This window comes from Moschus berezovskii, chromosome 7 (genome assembly GCF_049115385.1).
Source record: "Moschus berezovskii isolate FMDL1 chromosome 7, NW_MosBer_1.0, whole genome shotgun sequence".
NCBI lineage: Eukaryota > Metazoa > Chordata > Mammalia > Artiodactyla > Moschidae > Moschus > Moschus berezovskii.
Genome location: NC_142466.1, coordinates 46,959,111 through 46,976,366, shown reverse-complemented (window position 1 = coordinate 46,976,366; position 17,256 = coordinate 46,959,111). Strand labels below are relative to the sequence as shown.

The following is a 17,256-nucleotide window of genomic DNA, read 5'->3' as shown; positions in this document are numbered from 1 at the left end:
TTTTACATAGTTGTGATCACACTATATAAACAATTTTAATCTTGTTTTCCCTATTATGACATGTGCCATCCTATGCTCTTAAAATTTCATAAACTTCCTTTATAGAGGCTGCATAATGTACAGATGCATGGCAGTTCCATAAAATATTTACCATTCCTTTCATGCTGGACATCTGAGTATTTCCAGCCTTTTTACTGTAGGATGGAAATCTTTGTCCCCTCTTTCTTAATAGTTTCCCTTCTTCTGACATTTCTTCAGATCTTCCCCAGGCACACGACGACTTTGGTATTCCTCTATCTTTCCTTTCTCAACATTTATTTTCTGGAAATGAGCTGATAAGCTCATTCATACTAAAGTGTAATGGTTCATAAAACTTACTTTCTCTTCCAGGACACTTCTGTCAATTTACCCAAAGAAATGGCGCTCTAATTGTGAGGAGTTAGTTATCAGAAAAATTTTAGTTGAGGAGAGTCCCCAATAGGAGGAGACTCTACAACAGCCAAAAGGTGCAGGGCTGCGGTAACCTAAGGAAAGCTGACGAGGAGGCAAGACTAGAGCTGCGGAGGTGGTGGTGTGGTTAAGGGAAGAAAAACGTTTTGTATAAGCTAGGGTGAAAAAAATAACTGAGTAAAAGAACGGAAGAGAATTAGAAAATTCACTCAGCGGCACTTACCTAGTTTCTCCAACTCTCTTGCTTTTGCCTTTCCAAAACATTTGGCCTGAGGGATGGGCCCGCCCACCTTTCACTCAGCTCCGCTCGGCTGGGTTCTCGGTCTTAATGACTTTGCCAAGTCTCACAGCTCTGGGGCCTCGGGCGGCCACCGAGCCAGCCGCAAGGAGCGGAAGGCAAGTTCTAAGAGGGTCCATTCCAAGCCCTGGGTCCACACAGTCCTGTAGGAGCTTCACCTCCCTGGACCCAAGCTGGGGAGTTAATAATACCTCTGGGGGCGGCGCGGGGTTGGGGCGGTGGGTTAGAAACCTCGTGTGAAAGTTCACAGACTCCTCCTAGAGGCTGCAGGCTTTCTAGGCTGTTGGCAAGCCCGAGGAGCAAAAGGAACCCAAGACAGAACTCAGTTCCCCCCAACTCTCCCGACTCGGGCGCTGCACTGACAATAGCTGGCGTGGAGAAAGAGGCGTGGGGGTGTGCAGGCTGAAGTTCAAGCCAAAGCGGCCACTGACTCCGCCCCTCCGCCCCGCAAGGATTAGGGAGCAGAGGAAACTGGAAATCCGAAAACCTAGCCTGACCAATATTTTTTAAAAAAGCGAAAGAGCGGCTCCAGCCTGAACCTGGGGCGGAGCACACTGCTCTCCTGAGGGCCGACCCGGCTCCAGCTGCAGCGCGAACGCCCTCGCGTGCCTGCTCCGCCGGTACCCCAGGCGCACCACGCACGCACCCGCCTCCCTGGGCCGGCCGCTCCTCCCTCTTTCCTTGCTGGTTGGCCCGGGCGCCGCAAGCGCGGCGGCGGCAGGAGGAGCCGGGCGCGCCCGCCACGCACGACACGGGCGGCAGGCGCGGCGCACGAGCTCAGGTGGCGGCGGCGGCGGCGGCGGCTGCAGCGGCTGCAGCGACTAGCGCACACCCTCTCCCCGCTGCGCCCGCAGCCCTCCTCCCCCGCGCCGCGGAGCTCCCGGCCGTCCCAGCGCTTCTCCGGCCCCGCGTGCACGGGCGAGCCCCACGCACAATAGCCGCCGCCTCTATTGTGGTTCCGAGCCCGGGCGCCAGCTATGGGGAAGCCGGCGAGGAAGGGATGCGACTGGAAGCGCTTCCTGAGGAATAACTGGCTGCTGCTTTCCACCGTGGTCGCGGTGGTGCTAGGTGAGATGCGTGGCGGCTGGGCGACGCGCGCACCCTCACGCGCTCGCAGCACCCAGGCCGCGTGCGGGGCGGCCGCGTGCGAGGATCGGCATGGCGCTGGCGCACCCGGTGCTCCGTTCCTCGGCGCCCCCTCGGCTCCCGACACCGCGCGGGGGCTTACCCTCGAGGGTGCCGATTTCTCCGTGCGAAGAACAAAGCTCCTCCGGGACACCCATTGGCGTGCTCCGCGAGCTTCGGGTTCCTGCTTTACCCAAAATGATCATAGGGTCTTGGAAGGGGGAAAGGGAAACAAGTAGGTCTCGGTTCTTACCGTTTGGAAGCAAATGTGGTTTAATTGTTTAAATCCTATCTGCTCCCCTCCTTTTTTCCCCCCCTGAACCATGCGTTGTCCGGACAGAGCGAGTGTGGATGATGGCTTGCGGTTGAACTGGAAGAGGCATCTTAACCTCAGGAATGGTCCGGTCCCCGGAGGGAGGGAGAGTGTGGATGTTACAGCCGGTCACTCTTCCTAGTCAGTGCCTGGAAAGGTGCCTGCCCACGCGGCGGCGAGCCACTGCCCGCACCCAGGCACGGAAAACCTGCCAGATTTGTGCTTGAATTCAGGGATGTGCAGTGATGGCCCGCAGGAAGTCTAGAGGAAGGGAGACCTATCAGATTTCTCCTTTTCCACCCTGCGAATCTACCGAGGTCGCCTCCTTGAGCTCCCCTGCTCGCCACATTTCTTTTCTATTGAAAGTAATATTTAAGTCATACTTGCTTGTTTTTAAACAAGGTGTATTTAAGTGATTTATTCCTGACGCATCACTGAATCAGGTGAATGTCTGAGCCATTGCTCAGAGGTATGAGTTATTCCAATTTAGTTATTCCAATTTATTCTGAATTTCTGCCAGGTTGTCTGTTTTACAACTTGGGCCTTGGGATGCTCCTCTTTGGTGTTGGAGCCAAGACTGTTTCCTTTCCTCCAAGACCTGATCCAGGTGGGGACACCCAGCAGGTGAGGCTCCTTTGAAGTCCTCACCTTCCATTTGGAAACTGGAGCTGGGAGGAGGGGTAGCCTGTGCCTTTCCCAAACCCAAGCACATTTCTCTCCAGCTGCTGCTTCTCAATCTCAGAATGTTTGGTATCACCTGCTTTCTCTCTTGGTGCCCCGCCCCCCCCAAAGTCTGGAAGTTAAAGGGATCCTCAGGGTTGGAATTGCTCCTCTAGATCCTTGTGCAAAGTCAGGTTTCTAGTAAATAAATAACATCCTGGAATTACTTTAGCAGAGGCTATCTGTGGGAGAAAGAGAGAGAAACTACTTAGCTCTGTTTCCCCCAAGAAGAGTCACGTGGCTCTAAGGAAAGGGCTATCCTGTCCCATCACACTTTAAATAACAGATTCCTCAAAAAGAGTGATCTGATTTTCCTGCAGCCAAATAGATGAGAGGGTCTTGTTTTCCTAGTGACAAGAGTCCAGAATTAATTGTGAAATCCCTTCTTCAGGATGGTTTTGGGTAGGCTGGCATTTCCTCCCGATTCCTTGTGGAAGTGAAATGATCCTGCCTTTTCAGCTGTGGGATTTTCCAAAGATGATCACCTGTTGACCACGTGTGGCATGCTGGTGTTGAGTTTACTGATTCACTGAAGGCTGGTTTGTCAAAGATTTTAAAAATTGTTCCCTGGCCTTCAGAACCTGTCACATATATACATCTTCCGGGTCAAGGGGGATAACATGTCTGTTTTGCAGATGGGGCCTTTGGTGTCAGATGGGCAATTTTTTCCAGTTTTAATGTGGGTAAGCCCTGGGAGCGTGATTCAGATACTTTGCTCCAGAAAGAAAAACACAATATTAAATCTGTAAGTACTCAACTGAAGTCTTTCAGCACATTTGCTCCTCAAGGAGTAATATCAGGCAGTCCTGAGCATTTCAACTCTTGGTCTGAAAAGTGTCAGACCTACACCACCCTCAGTGCATCCATCACAAGGCTCTTCCCAGGATCCTTTTCTTTTCTTCATTCTTTGGAGCACTGGGCTTGAGTACAAAAGTCACACCTGGGTCTCTGTCATCTGTGCTGACTCATTCTGGGTTAAACCCAGAAGTGAAATTGCAACCAACTTATAACAGAGATGCTAAGTCCTTCCATAAGCCCTTTTGACCATGATAGTAAGTTTATTTTTGTAACAGTCTTAATTGATACAGAGATCACAAACACTCTCATGTAGCCTCCTTTCTGAACCTTTCAACATGTGGACCTTAAAAAAGAAAAAAGTTTAATTTATTACCCTGATAGAATATCATCTTCTGATTGAAACTGAAGTATTTTTTCCCTGCTATATATAACTCATCAGCCCTGACACGTTAAAATATTTTGATTTCTGAAGTGAAGGGCAAAATTTTTTAGCAGCCAGCCAAAAGTCTCTGATTTTTCAAGACAGTATGTGAGGGGAGATGAAATTAAAGGTCATCTTTATTAGGTATAAATGTTAATTTCTTTTGTGGACAAAGAGATCTAAAAGCTAACTATTTCCGTATATTGTTACTCATGAAATAAAGAGACTGAATAGTTAAGTGACTTTCTTTGTTAAAGTGACTATCTTTCACTGTCTGTTAAACCCTACAAGGTCCTGGAGATAACATCTTAGATTTTCAGATGAGAGGCCTTTAGTAAAATCTGATTGTATGTGTGTGTGTCAGTCACTCAGTCATGTCTGACTCTGAGACCCCCATGGATTCCTCTGTCCCTGGAATTCTCCAGGCAAGTACTGGAATGGATTGCCATTCCGTTCTCCAGGATCTTCCCAACCGAGGAATCGAACTTGGGTCTTCTGTATTGCAGAAAGATTCTTTGCAGTCTGAGCCACCAGGGATCAGAAACAATTTTCCCTGTCTTCATTACGATTCTTGCAGGCCTTTCCCTTGCTTCCGCACTGTAGTAGTATGAGAACAGCGACTGGAGTCAAGAGTCTTAGATTTGAATTCTGATCCAGTCGTGCTCTGTGATTTAGACAAAATCTCCTTCTCTGGAATCCTCAATTTCCTCATCTGGAAAATAGGAATATAGATCATTCCCTCCTGTGCTATTAGAGTTGATTAAGATAATGTGAAAATACCTAGTTTTATGACTAGCATATAACCGACACTCAGTAAATGTCATTTTAAGGAGATTTGAATACCTTGATTCTGAGGAAACTAATATTTTCTTATGAAATAAGGTCTCTCATGGTCTTTCTGTGTCCTGCTTGGTGTCCAGCCTAGAATTCTGAGTCCAGGGTGATTCAAATATTTTGATGATGTGTTCTGTCGAGGTGAACACCTGCCTCCAGAGCACTCACTATTCATTGTTTTAAAAAAGATATGGAAAGGATTAATCATTTTGTTTTGTGCCCCATATAGCATGATTCTCATTTCATTTAACAGGCAGAAATTCTGAGGGAAGACTTTTTGTGCTTTCAGTGGGAATTCTGTTCAAGCAGAATCAGTGTGTGAGAATTCTGTGCATTGTAATTCAAGTCAGCCGGTAATGATCATAGCATGTGTAATGTTGGCAAAGCACTCACGGAACCCTCACCCTGCTCACGACGTAAAGCCTGATCATTCTGTCCAGACAGGTTGTGCTTTATTTCAGTCGTTTGAAAAATCTGATTTCCAGCTTATGGATTTTCAAGAAAGGATATAGCTATTGTTATTTACAGGACAGGGCCGATAAGCTTATTCTTTCTGAATAATTTTCTTCAGTACACTAAAGGAAGCAATCGTTTATAGATTCAGATTCCATTGTCTAAAACTGAGAACAGTTTCTTCATGTTCTTAGTAATATCCTTGCCCAGGCCAGCCTCATGTCTCCTCCACTGGGGCTCTTGTAGTATATATCTGGCAGTGCTAATTTGAGCTGTGGCATAAGCTCTCTTGCTGTGTTTCTACATGTCTCTGAAGCCCCTGAGTATGGGGTGGGGGTGGGGGAATGGCTTCAGCTCCATGTTCAGAATGTATTTTGTTATCATGAAACTCATGTGCTTCAGCCTGTGCTGCTGGGCCTCTAATCAGCTCAGCCTTGGAATATACCAGTACTGTAACTGGCGCTTAAATCATTTGCTCATTCAACAAATCTATATCAGGCATCTACTCTGTGCCAGGGACTTTTCTCGAGCCAGGGCACATAACAGTGAACAAAATAAAACCCCTGTCCTCATGGAGCATATGTTGAAATGGAGACAAGTAGACAGTAAACCGGATAAAGAGGTGAACTACAGTACGTTGGATGGTGAGAGTGTTCTAGAGTAACATAAAGCAGGGAGGGGAACTGGGCAGTTATAGTTGGAATAGGGTGAACGGGAAGGCGCTGCTGCTGCTGCTAAGTTGTGTCCAACTCCTTTGCGACTCCCATGGACTATAAGCTGCCAGGCTCCTCTCTCCCCGGGATTTTCCAGGCAAGAATACTAGAGTTACCATTTCCTTCTCCAGGGGACCCTCTCAACACAGGGATGGAACCTGCATCTCCTGCACTGGCCGGTGAATTCTTCACCACTGAGCCACCAGGCCCTGCTGAGAAGGTGACACGAGTTGAGACTGGAAAGAAGTGAGGGAACATGTGCACAGATATCTGGGGAGATCCCAGCATGCTTGAGGAAGAGCATGGGAGTGGAGTGGAAGGGGGAGAGGCAATAGGAGGGTGTGAGCTGTTATAAGGACTTTGATTTTTACTAGAGTTGGGAAACCATTAAAAGGTTTTGAGCAGAGTAGTGACATGGTCTGATTGTCTTAATCTGCTCTCCCAGCTGCTCTTAGACCATAGACAGCAGACAGAAGGGTGGAAGCAGAGAGACTAGCTTAGGAGGCTAGTGCAATTAGCCACTTTTCTAATCTCATTTCTGTCATGGTTAGTGAAATCTTAGGAAATGCTTAAGAAAAATCAGTGAGAAAAATATTGCAACTGTAAGGTAGGCGTTATTGTTTTGCCATTATATGGATGAGGAAACAGACATGGAACAGTGCAGGACTCACTCAGGATCACTCAGATGACAACTGGCAATTCCCTGTTTTACTGTACTTGCCCTTCCCCTCCTTTGGACTGCTGTCCTCCATCTTTCTCCCTGTCTCCCTGGTCCTCACAGAACCTCTTGGGGATCATGGTGGTCTGGCTGTGTGCCATGTTGAAATAGGGAATGAAGACTCTGTAGTGTTCGATTTGGGCTGCAGTGGCCCCTTTCTCCCCTGAGACTTGAGAAGGGGCAGAAACATGCCTCCAGGGATTCTCGGAATTGCAGTGTGTACCCTGGAGGAACACTGTTCCTGTGGGGTTTGCCAGACTCATTAGCCAGGTTGGTCTCCACTCTAGGCTCAGCGTCACCCTTACACCTTGGTCCGTGAGGCTGCCCTACTATTCTTTCCACCTTCAAAGTCTGCCCTTCTTACCTTCTAACTAAGTGACTTGGTGTGACTGGTGCAAAGGGTGTGACTAAGGTACATTAGGGGAAAAAAGCAAACCTGCCAGGAGGTCAGGGGCCAGATCTTAGAGGGATTGGAATGCCACACTGGTAAGTTCAGACATGCTCCTGGGGATGAAGCTGGGCAGTGACATGGTCAGGACTGTGCTTAGGAAAAATCCTTTAGACAGATGGATGTGGCGAGTGGATCCAAAGAGGGTAATGTTGTAGGTGGGCAGAACACCCAGGGGATTACTGTCGAGGTCCAGGTAGAGAGGGAGATGGGGGCCTCAGCAGGGCAGCAGCAGTGGGAGTAGAAAGGAAAAGAAGGCTCTGTGAGGTGATCGGCAGGTTGACGTGACACTCCTTGACTAGGTTTGGTCCTTGGAACAAGAAGGTGCTCTCTAGCAGGAGAGGGAGTCCTGGCTGGGGCAGCAGCTTGGAGAAGAACTATCATGCCTTCCGACTGCACAGAACCGATATCAACTTGCTCTTTGTTGCCCTGTAGTTGGAAAGAACGTGAAAGTGAAGTCACTCAGTCGTATCTGATTCTTTGCAACCCCATGGACTGCAGCCTACCAGGCTCCTCTGTCCATGGGATTTTCCAAGCAAGAGTACTGAAGTGGATTGCCATTTCCTCCGCCAGGGTATCTTCCCAACCCAGGGACCGAACCCAGGTCTTCCACATTGTAGGCAGACGCTTTACCATCTGAGCCACAGGGAAGTCCAAGTAGTTAGAGTATTTGCTAATTTTTGACCTCCCCACTGACCCTTGAAGAGCCCTTGAGGGAAGGAATTCTGGCTGCCCCTGAATCCACATCACCTGTCACAATGCCTGTTGTGCTCAATACATTTGTTGAGTTGTTGAGTCATTTATGACCCAGAGAGATAGTAAGAGGTTATCTTTGTTTATTGAATGAGTAAATTAGCCCAAACCTAAGCTTGAATTCCATCATACATTCTTCTCTGCCTGCTTTAGCCTCCTCTGATTTGCATCACTAAGACAGATTAACAGTTTGTACATACTTATCAGTTGAGTGAGGGAGACAGGCCCGTAAGTGCAGAGTGCCCATGAGAGTCCTCTACAGAGGGCAACCGAGATGGTGACCTCATTTCTCGGTAGATGGTTCCTGGCAGCTGGGAAGAAGGCCAGCCAGGCCCCTGTCGGGGCTCCGCTGGGTCACCGCAGCCATTCCCCAGGCAGTCGGATGAGGAGCGGACAGAACTAGGAGATCCTTCAAAGCCAGGATGGCTAAGATCAGGAGAGCGGAAGGCAGCCGGGTCTCATGGGGACGGGTGTCATCCTGCCCTGCCGGGTCCAGCTCACAGTGAATCCTCTAGAAGTGCTTGTCCTTCCTCTCCATCTCTGAGCAGCATGGCCCCAGACTTTCCCAGGAGACCTAATCCAGGCTGCACTGTGACCGCAGAACCCCTTGTCCCAGAGCTTAGCCTTGGGGCAACCAGGTGTTGGCATTTCCTGGTAATACGTCAGGAAAATGACCAGGGGACTGCATGTTTCCACTGAAGGAAAACAGGCAAGAGGGGAAAACAGCTTCCAGAATAAAAGTGAATCAACGATAAGCCTCCAGAGAAGGCAATGGCAAGCCACTCCTGTGCTCTTGCCTAGAAAATCCCATGGATGGAGGAGCCTGGTGGGCTGCAGTCCGTGGGGTCGCTAAGGGTCGGACACGACTGAGCGACTTCACTTTCACTTTTCACTTTCACACATTGGAGAAGGAAATGGCAACCCACTCCAGTATTCTTGCCTGGAGAATCCCAGGGACGGGGGAGCCTGGTGGGCTTCCGTCTATGGGGTCACACAGAGTCGGATACGACTGAAGTGACTTAGCAGCAGCAGCAACATACTTATCAAGTATGTTAAACTTTTCTTCCTCACAACTAGGTTATAGACCCCTAGAGGGCAGAAGCATTCCTATTACCCTTCTTATCAGAAGGAAGAGAGGTTTGGATTAGCTAGAAGAGAAAAAGATTTCATTGATGTGCCAGCTCCCATTTATAGGTAGCCGACTGTCTGAGGTGATATTTTGTTGACAAAGAATTGGAAACAAAAGTTCTGAAATTGATTACCGATGTCTGCTGAGGGCTTAAGATCAGGGAACAGTGGCATGTGTAAGGCACACTTGTTGACCCTGGGTCAGATCACTGAAGTTCCTTCTAGATTTAAGATCCTTTAGCTCTATGCTTGTGTAATCATTCCTCAGTTCATTGCTCAGAGTCAGAGGAACTCTTCTTAGGGAACTTAGGAAGAGTTAAGGTCATTACTGGCTTCCCTGATGGCTCAGTGGTAAAGAATCCACCTGCGTTGCAGGAGATGCAGGTTCAGGTTCGATCCCTGGGTGGGGAAGATCCCCTGGATGAGGAAATGGCAATCCACTCCAGTATTCTTGCCAGGAGAATCCCATGGACAGAGGAGCCTGGCAGCCTATGGTCCATAGCATCACAAAGAGTTGGACACAGCCAAATCGATTTAACACACATCCACACAACGTCATTACTAGAGGATAAAATGACCTTGATGTTGAATCAGTTGTTTCACATCTGTGACTTGGGATATAATTAAATTGTGTGTGGAACTGTTACCAAGGTAATGTTCTATGTCAGCTTTAAATTCATTACAACAGTAATTTGAGGTCTAAAAACTTACTTTGTTTCTATACAGGAATGTGTATCTTGCACGTATTTGCTTAATTAAGTATATTGGGGAAGCAGTCCTTTAGCTGACTAGATCCCAGTTTCACATATGGAAGAATTAGGGAAACAGTTTTGGGCTTTGAATACCTATACCTGGTTTGGTTTCAGTTTTGAAACCAAATCAGAATCCACCAGAGTTGTATAATCACTGAAAAGATTCTGATTTTTAGTTGATCAAACTTACCATCTGTCAAAAATTTGAGCTGTGGGCATAAGAAATAAACGAAGCTTAAAATGATCACACAAGATGTAGAAAGCTATCACATGCCAAATCTGGATTTGGTGGCACTCATATAGTTGCTCAGATGGAAGAAAACCCTGGGTTGCACAGACAAGGTACAAATAAATAGGATTAGGAATTAGCAGTTGGAGAGCATATGCACACTCAGATGAGCACTTGCTTATAAAGAGAGAAGTCTTTCCATGTTAATTACTTGGGGAGGAGCTGTGATTACCTTTAATAGAGCTGTGACTGGAAGTAGCTGTCCTGTAGGGAGTCAGTGACATGCTGGCCTGATGCCAGGCAGCTCTGTCCGCCTGAGGAGCTGCAGGTCTCCCCCGTGTTGATGTCTCTGGAGATCTGGGATCACAGATACTGTGGGGACTGGAGCATTCTTGAAGAAAATGAACTCATCTTAGACAATACTGAGTGGCCCACTTAGACTCCTCTGCAGCAGTGTGTGTTAAAGTAGCAAGCCTTTCCTATTTTGAATGTTCAACATACATCTAATAGAAGACAATATTGGAGACAGTTACTACTAAGCCAGTAATTCTCCTTGGAGCTATAGTTTAGCCCATCAGATAGATTTAGAAGGAGCGAATTCATTATACTTGCGGAGGAAACCCAAGCGGCGACAAAGAGGGCTTTGTTGTAATTAGTAAGCTCCACAGTAACACCTCTGTTAATGGAAAGGAAGTCTTTCAGTGACTCACTCATTGCCAGAAATGTTACTACCCTGTGTTTGAAAAATATCTGCTGACTGCCTGTTCCATTACCAGAGGTAGAATATTTCCTTTCCAACAAATACTCCTGCGCTTTCCGGGATTGGCAGACCTCGTCCCAGCTCATAGACACTTCATGCTGTGTGTCCTGGGTGATTCCCCTCCCAGGCCCAGCCCCAGCTATGTGAGCTCGGGCCATGGTCCCCACTCCGTCAGGACAGAGAGGAAGTTCTGCCTCATTCTGCACCATAAGACCTAGAACCAGCACTGAGGAAGCAAAACCCTCCTGCCAGTCTCTCCATGCTTAGGCTGAGGTCTTTGTTCCCAGGGCCCTTCTTGGTCCCAGAGTCCATAACTGGGTCCACAGGCAGGACAGTTGTCACAGCAGATCTTCCTGTGTCCAGGAAAGGTTCTGGTACCAGCATCGTGTGACTCTGCTGGGTCAACCTATTGAAGCAAAGTGGTGGCTTTTGGGAGTGGAACTTCTGTTCAGGTGTGACGTCAGTGAGGGTCTGCACTGTGTGTTCATTTTTGCAGCTACATTGAGATAACAGTTTGGACTTGCTTTTCTCAGGAGGTTAAAACTGCACTTGACTAAGGAGGAAACCCATAGATAAGAATCTTGAATGAGATTATAAAATTAAATTATTATTCTACCACTGTTGTATTGCTTAATAATTATCTGGTTACTTATAATTCAGTAAAGAATTAAGTCAACGACAACAAAAAATGGACCATCATCAAAAATGTCTAACCACAGAAAGCCTAATCTCCAAGCCTCCAAGCATTACTGGAAAATAAACTGATTCTGTGGCTATTTCATATACATATTTTCTGAGCCACTTAACCACTTTACAAGTTTCATATGAGATTTCCCAAATTATGAAGCAATGAGGGAGATACAGTTTCTCCTTTGACAATTTATTTTTCTTGTGGGTAACCAAGCCTAATTGACAATACTTATGGAGGGTTTATTATGACTTTTATGCACATTATTTCCCAATTGACCCTATACTTATTTTACAGATAAGGAGACTGAAATGTACAAGGCTTAAGTCACATGACTGAAGTCACACTCAGAACTGGGATTTGCACCCAGAACTGACTCCAAAACTGGTTATTAAGACTGCTTCCTAGAAAACTTCGATACACCCAAATTATAGTTCAGAGCATTCTTACAGACTTCACTCTTGTATAATAGCTAAATGAAGCCTAGTAGCCTCCTTCTTACTCCATCTCTTGTCTGTCTCTTGACTTTTCTTTGTTATGTCTTTGAACCTGAGGCATCCTACAGTAGTTAGGCCTTTCCCTTATTCCTCTTCCATATCAATTTTCTATTTGAAGTTATTCTAGTTGAGCTTGTGTAAAGGTTACTGTCCCGGGATGTATAATGCTCTCCTGCCCTCTGCTCCTGCTCATTGTGTTTCACCCACTGTTATTCTACCCACCCTTGATGGTGGATCTCACTTTTCACTTTTATCATATAGACTTCTCTGACTACCAGTCAGAGATGATTTCCCTTCTCTGTGCTCTTATAATGCTTAATTTATATTCCCAAATTGTACTGTATTTGAACCACTACTTCCAATCCTGTCCCATGGCAGGCAGCACTAGTTGATTACAACACTCTTTACCCTGGAGCTTGGTTATGGCCTTGGAATCCTCAGAACTATTCTCTAGGCAACTGCTGTTAATCAAAGGGAACTGGCAGGTCAGAGGAAGAGTGTTGTTCGTTGCTGGGGAAATGTATTCACTTAGCAGTTAACTTAAATTGAAGAAGTATTGATGTTAACTGGCAAGAGATGCAGAGTTGACGTCTGTTTCATTTTAGTCTGTCAGAGGCAGTATGTGCACAGAAATCACTGACATGAGCCTAAGTGTGGTGAACGCTGCAAGAAAGCCTCAATGTGCCTTGGGCCTTCAAAGAAGAGGTGGAATTGAGAGAGATCAAGCCTTCATGAACCATTGATCCCCTAGTTTCCCAGTCAGTTGTGTCAGTTTTTGAGTGGAGACTCTGGGGAACTCATCCAAGCTGTAGTCATCTGAAATATACTTTACTCCTAGTTTGGGGTCCTCAGAAGAAGAGCACACGTGGTCACTAATGGTTCTGAGACCATTTTAGTGTGAACTCAGCATGACCCTGGAACTCTTGGAATGGACAGCACCTTTCTACCCTGAGGAAGCTCTGACCTCAAGAAACCAGAGCCTGCCTGATCTCCAGAGAATTCTTTGGGCTAACTAAACCATATAATAGTTCCATACAATCCTGAAATTGGATAGAATTAGAGAGATTGGAAGATCCATCCAGCTTCCTAAAGTTGGGCCATGGTGTGGAGCTGAATCACCCTTGGATGGTAGAGCCTTTTTGAATGTTGTATTTAGCACCTCCTATATCTTCCAAAGAATAGCAAGGAGAGATAAAGCCTTCCTCAGTGATCAATGCAAAGAAATAGAGGAAAACAACAGAATAGGAAAAACAAGAGATCTCTTCAAGAAAATTAGAGATTCCAAGGGAATATTTCATGCAAAGATGGGCTCAATAAAGGACAGAAATGGTATGGACCTAACAGAAGCAGAAGATATTAAGAAGAGGTGGCAAGAATACACAGAAGAACTGTACAAAAAAGATCTTCACGACCAAGATAGTCACAATAACGTGATCACTGACCTAGAGCCAAACATCTTGGAATGTGAAGTCAAGTGGGCCTTAGAAAGCATCACTAAGAACAAAGCTAGTGGAGGTGATGGAATTCCAGTTGAGCTATTTCAAGTCTTGAAAGATGATGCTGTGAAAGTGCTGCACTCAATATGCCAGCAGATTTGGAAAACTCAGCACTGGCCACAGGACTGGAAAAGGTCAGTCTTCATTCCAATCCCAAAGAAAGGCAATGCCAAAGAATGCTCAAACTACCGCACAATTGCACTCATTTCACACGCTAGTAAAGTCATGCTCAAAATTCTCCAAGCCATGCTTCAGCAATATGTGAACCGTGAACTCCCAGATGTTCAAGCAGGTTTTAGAAAGGGCAGAGGCACCAGAGATCAAATTGCCAACATCCGTTGGACCATGGAGAAAGCAAGAGAGTTCCAGAAAAACATCTATTTCTGCTTTATTGACTATGCCAAAGCCTTTGACTGTGTGGATCCCAAGAAACTGTGGAAAATTCTGAAAGAGATGGGAATACCAGACCACCTGACCTGCCTCTTCAGAAACCTGTATGCATGTCAGGAAGCAACAGTCAGAACTGTACATGGAACAACAGACTGGTTCCAAATAGGAAAAGGAGTACGTCAAGGCTGTATATTGTCACCTTGCTTATTTAACTTATATGCAGAGTACATCATGAGGAACGCTGGGCTGGAAGAAGCACAAGCTGGAATCAAGATTGCTGTGAGAAATATCAATAACCTCAGATATGCAGATGACACTACCCTTATGGAAGAAAGTGAAGAGGAACTCAAAAGCCTCTTGATGAAAGTGAAAGAGGAGAGTGAAAAGGTTGGCTTGAAGCTCAACATTCAGAAAACGAAGATCATGGCATCTGGTCCCATCACTTCATGGGAAATAGATGGAAAAACAGTGGAAACAGTGTCAGACTTTATTTTTTTGGGCTCCAAAATCACTGCAGATGCTGATTGCAGCCATGAAATTAAAAGATGCTTGCTCTTGGAAGTAAAGTTATGACCAACCTTGATAGTATATTAAAAAGCAGAGACATTACTTTGCCAACCAAGGTCCGTCTAGTCAAGGCTATGGTTTTTCCCGTGGTCATGTATGGATGTGAGAGTTGGACTGTGAAGAAAGCTGATCGCCGAAGAATTGATGCTTTTGAACTGTGGTGTTGGAGAAGACTCTTGAGAGTCCCTTGGACTGCAAGGAGATCCAACCAGTCCATTCTAAAGGAGATCAATCCTGGGTGTTCATTGGAAGGACTGATGCTAAAGCTGAAACTGCAATACTTTGGCCACCTCATGGAACGAGTTGACTCACTGGAAAAGACTCTGTTGCTGGGAAAGGTTGGGGGCGGGAGGAGAAGGGGACGACAGAGAATGAGATGGCTGGATGGCATCACCGACTCTGTGGACATGAGTTTGAGTGAACTCCGGGAGTTGGTGATGGACAGGGAGGCCTGGCGTGCTGTGATTCGTGGGGTCGCGGAGAGTCGGACACGACTGAGCGACTGATCTGAACTGAACTCTCATCTCCTGGGAAAGGGCGTCTAGGCCCCTTTTTGTGGCTATATAACATGTTTAATATTCTATACATGAGTAATGTAAAGTAACAGACAATCTGGTCTGTCTTTGCCTTTTTTCTGCCAGTGAGGATTAAGAGAAGTATCTGAAGTATTTAGAAACAGAGATTCCTGACCAAACTTTCAATACTGGGTACCACTTTCATTTTAATTTAAGAAATATAATAAAATTCTTCAAATACACTTCAACTCATATGAAGATAAAAGTAAGTATTTCTGCAGTCCTTCTGGGAGTGGAGAAGGAGAGGTCAGAGTTGCGGCTTCACAGGCGTTGGGAGAGAAGGGTAACCGCTAGCAGGTTGGCGTGTGGTGCAAATAGGCGGGTGACACAGGTGTTTGAAGCAGAGGTGAGAAATGGGCTGAGAAAGGTGGGGAGCCCCGGTTGCTTAGACGCAGCATTCTGGGTGTGGGGTTCACCGAGCTGGCAGTTCCGGGATTCTGACAGGTCTAGAAAATCCAGGATGACTGGCTCCCTTCTTGCTCAGGCAGAGGTCCATCTCTCTTCCTGCTCTCAAGTTGCCCCTGCCTCAACCCTGCTGTGGGGTAGACGGTCAGATTTCTTTTATGCTTGGAAAGAAGCCTTCTAAGATTGTGTAATGAACCAAGAAGGTGTTTCTGGGTTTTGTAAAACTGGTTATTGGGAAGAGGTAGGGTTTCCAGAAAATCTGACATAAAACCTGAGGAAAAAGGTGTGTCCTTCAAGCAGAGGATTCCAGGGCCTCTCCAAACTGTGTGTGTCGGGGTGAGGAGACTTGTCATTCTTCAAGGACTTGGAGGCCAGGTATTTGCCCGGGTGCCAAGGAGGGGAAAGAGTGGAGTACGACCACAAGGTAGATCAAGATCTTTCACAGAAATGTATAAAATAAGCTGATAATAGAATCACCCATGAGTTTAGCAGATAAGACCCATTTTAAGAGGGCGGAGGGGAGGGTGGCAGGGAGGAATAAAAATAAAGTTGACCACAGATAGAAAATGGAAGAATAAAGTAGACCAGAATGCACAAGTCAAGTCAGAGGTATCTATCGCAGAAAATAACGCCAAAACACATATGTGGGACTGTCCCACCTTTGGGGGACAGTTGTTTGCTTTGGTTGTTCCTCGGTGAGAGCATGCTGGGTCTCTAAGCCCGCTGAACGCTTGCTGTAGAGACTGGACTCCTGTGGACTGGCCCTACAACCAAGCTTATCCTCACGGGAACTCAAGGGACTCTCTGGACTCCAGGGGTCCCAGAAGCCTGGGAGAAGTCCCGAGGTATAGGAAGCAGGCACCTAACTTCTCACGTGTACATTACCATAGCCATTGTCAGTTACTGGAGAGGCCATATTTATGATTGATGCCCCTCTGGGTTCGGTGGCACTGGGACAACGTGGCAGAATTTGTACCCACATTCCTGTGACCCAGTTTTCATACTCTGCTCATGGTACTGTGTCTCAACTGTTTTTTTCCTGCCTTTCGTAATCAGGTTTAATGAGTAAAAACTACGTAATGCAGTGGCTTCCTGGCCATATGCATAAATAGCAATTATCATGCACTTATAATTGTACTCAGCCTCCTGGGACACAAAGCAAGGTGAAAAAAGGACAAGAGGTAAATCTAAAGGACAGAGGGAGAATAACCAGCACAGAGCCACACAGCATTGAATGCCTTGCCAAGAGGTTTTCTTGGGACACCGTTATCAAGGTCTAGAAATGATCGGAGAGAAGTTAGTCTGATGATGTCTGGTGATCCTGGAGGCCCTGCTGTGGGCATTTTGAGAAGTAAGTGGTATAAGGACTCCCGCATCCTCTGTCACCATGTGCCAGCATCCTGCATCCGTGTACCAGCTTCCTGCATCTGTGTACCAGCCTGCATCCACGTACCACCGTGACCAGTCGTCTGCCTCTCCCTATCCCACCAGCCCATCCCCGTGGGCTTCACAACTAGAAGACCTTGCCCTCATGTGAGCCAGTCTTTCTTTCGTGCAAAGAGGGCAAATGTGATTGAGTGAGGATGCACCCAGAATATCAGTGAGACATTCTGTCTCCCCACTCTTCTAATTGGAAGTGACAGGAAATCCAGGTTGAACAGGCTTAAGCCAGAAAAGTGGAGAGTGAGGCATAGAATTTATGGCTCAAATAATTTAAGAGCTCAG

The 17,256-nt window shown here is 46.5% G+C and overlaps 1 protein-coding gene across 1 annotated transcript in view; it reads left to right on the top strand.

Annotated features, from left to right (window-relative positions):
• Positions 1 to 1,466: 1,466 nt before the first annotated feature.
• The window catches only part of SLC1A1 (solute carrier family 1 member 1), a 77,951-nt gene continuing 62,161 nt past the window's right edge, over positions 1,467 to 17,256 (top strand). Inside the window, exon 1 of the mRNA XM_055428293.2 lies at positions 1,467 to 1,816. Coding sequence (XP_055284268.2) covers positions 1,726 to 1,816 — 91 coding nt within the window. The 5' untranslated portion in view covers positions 1,467 to 1,725. The remainder of the gene's footprint in view (positions 1,817 to 17,256) is intronic.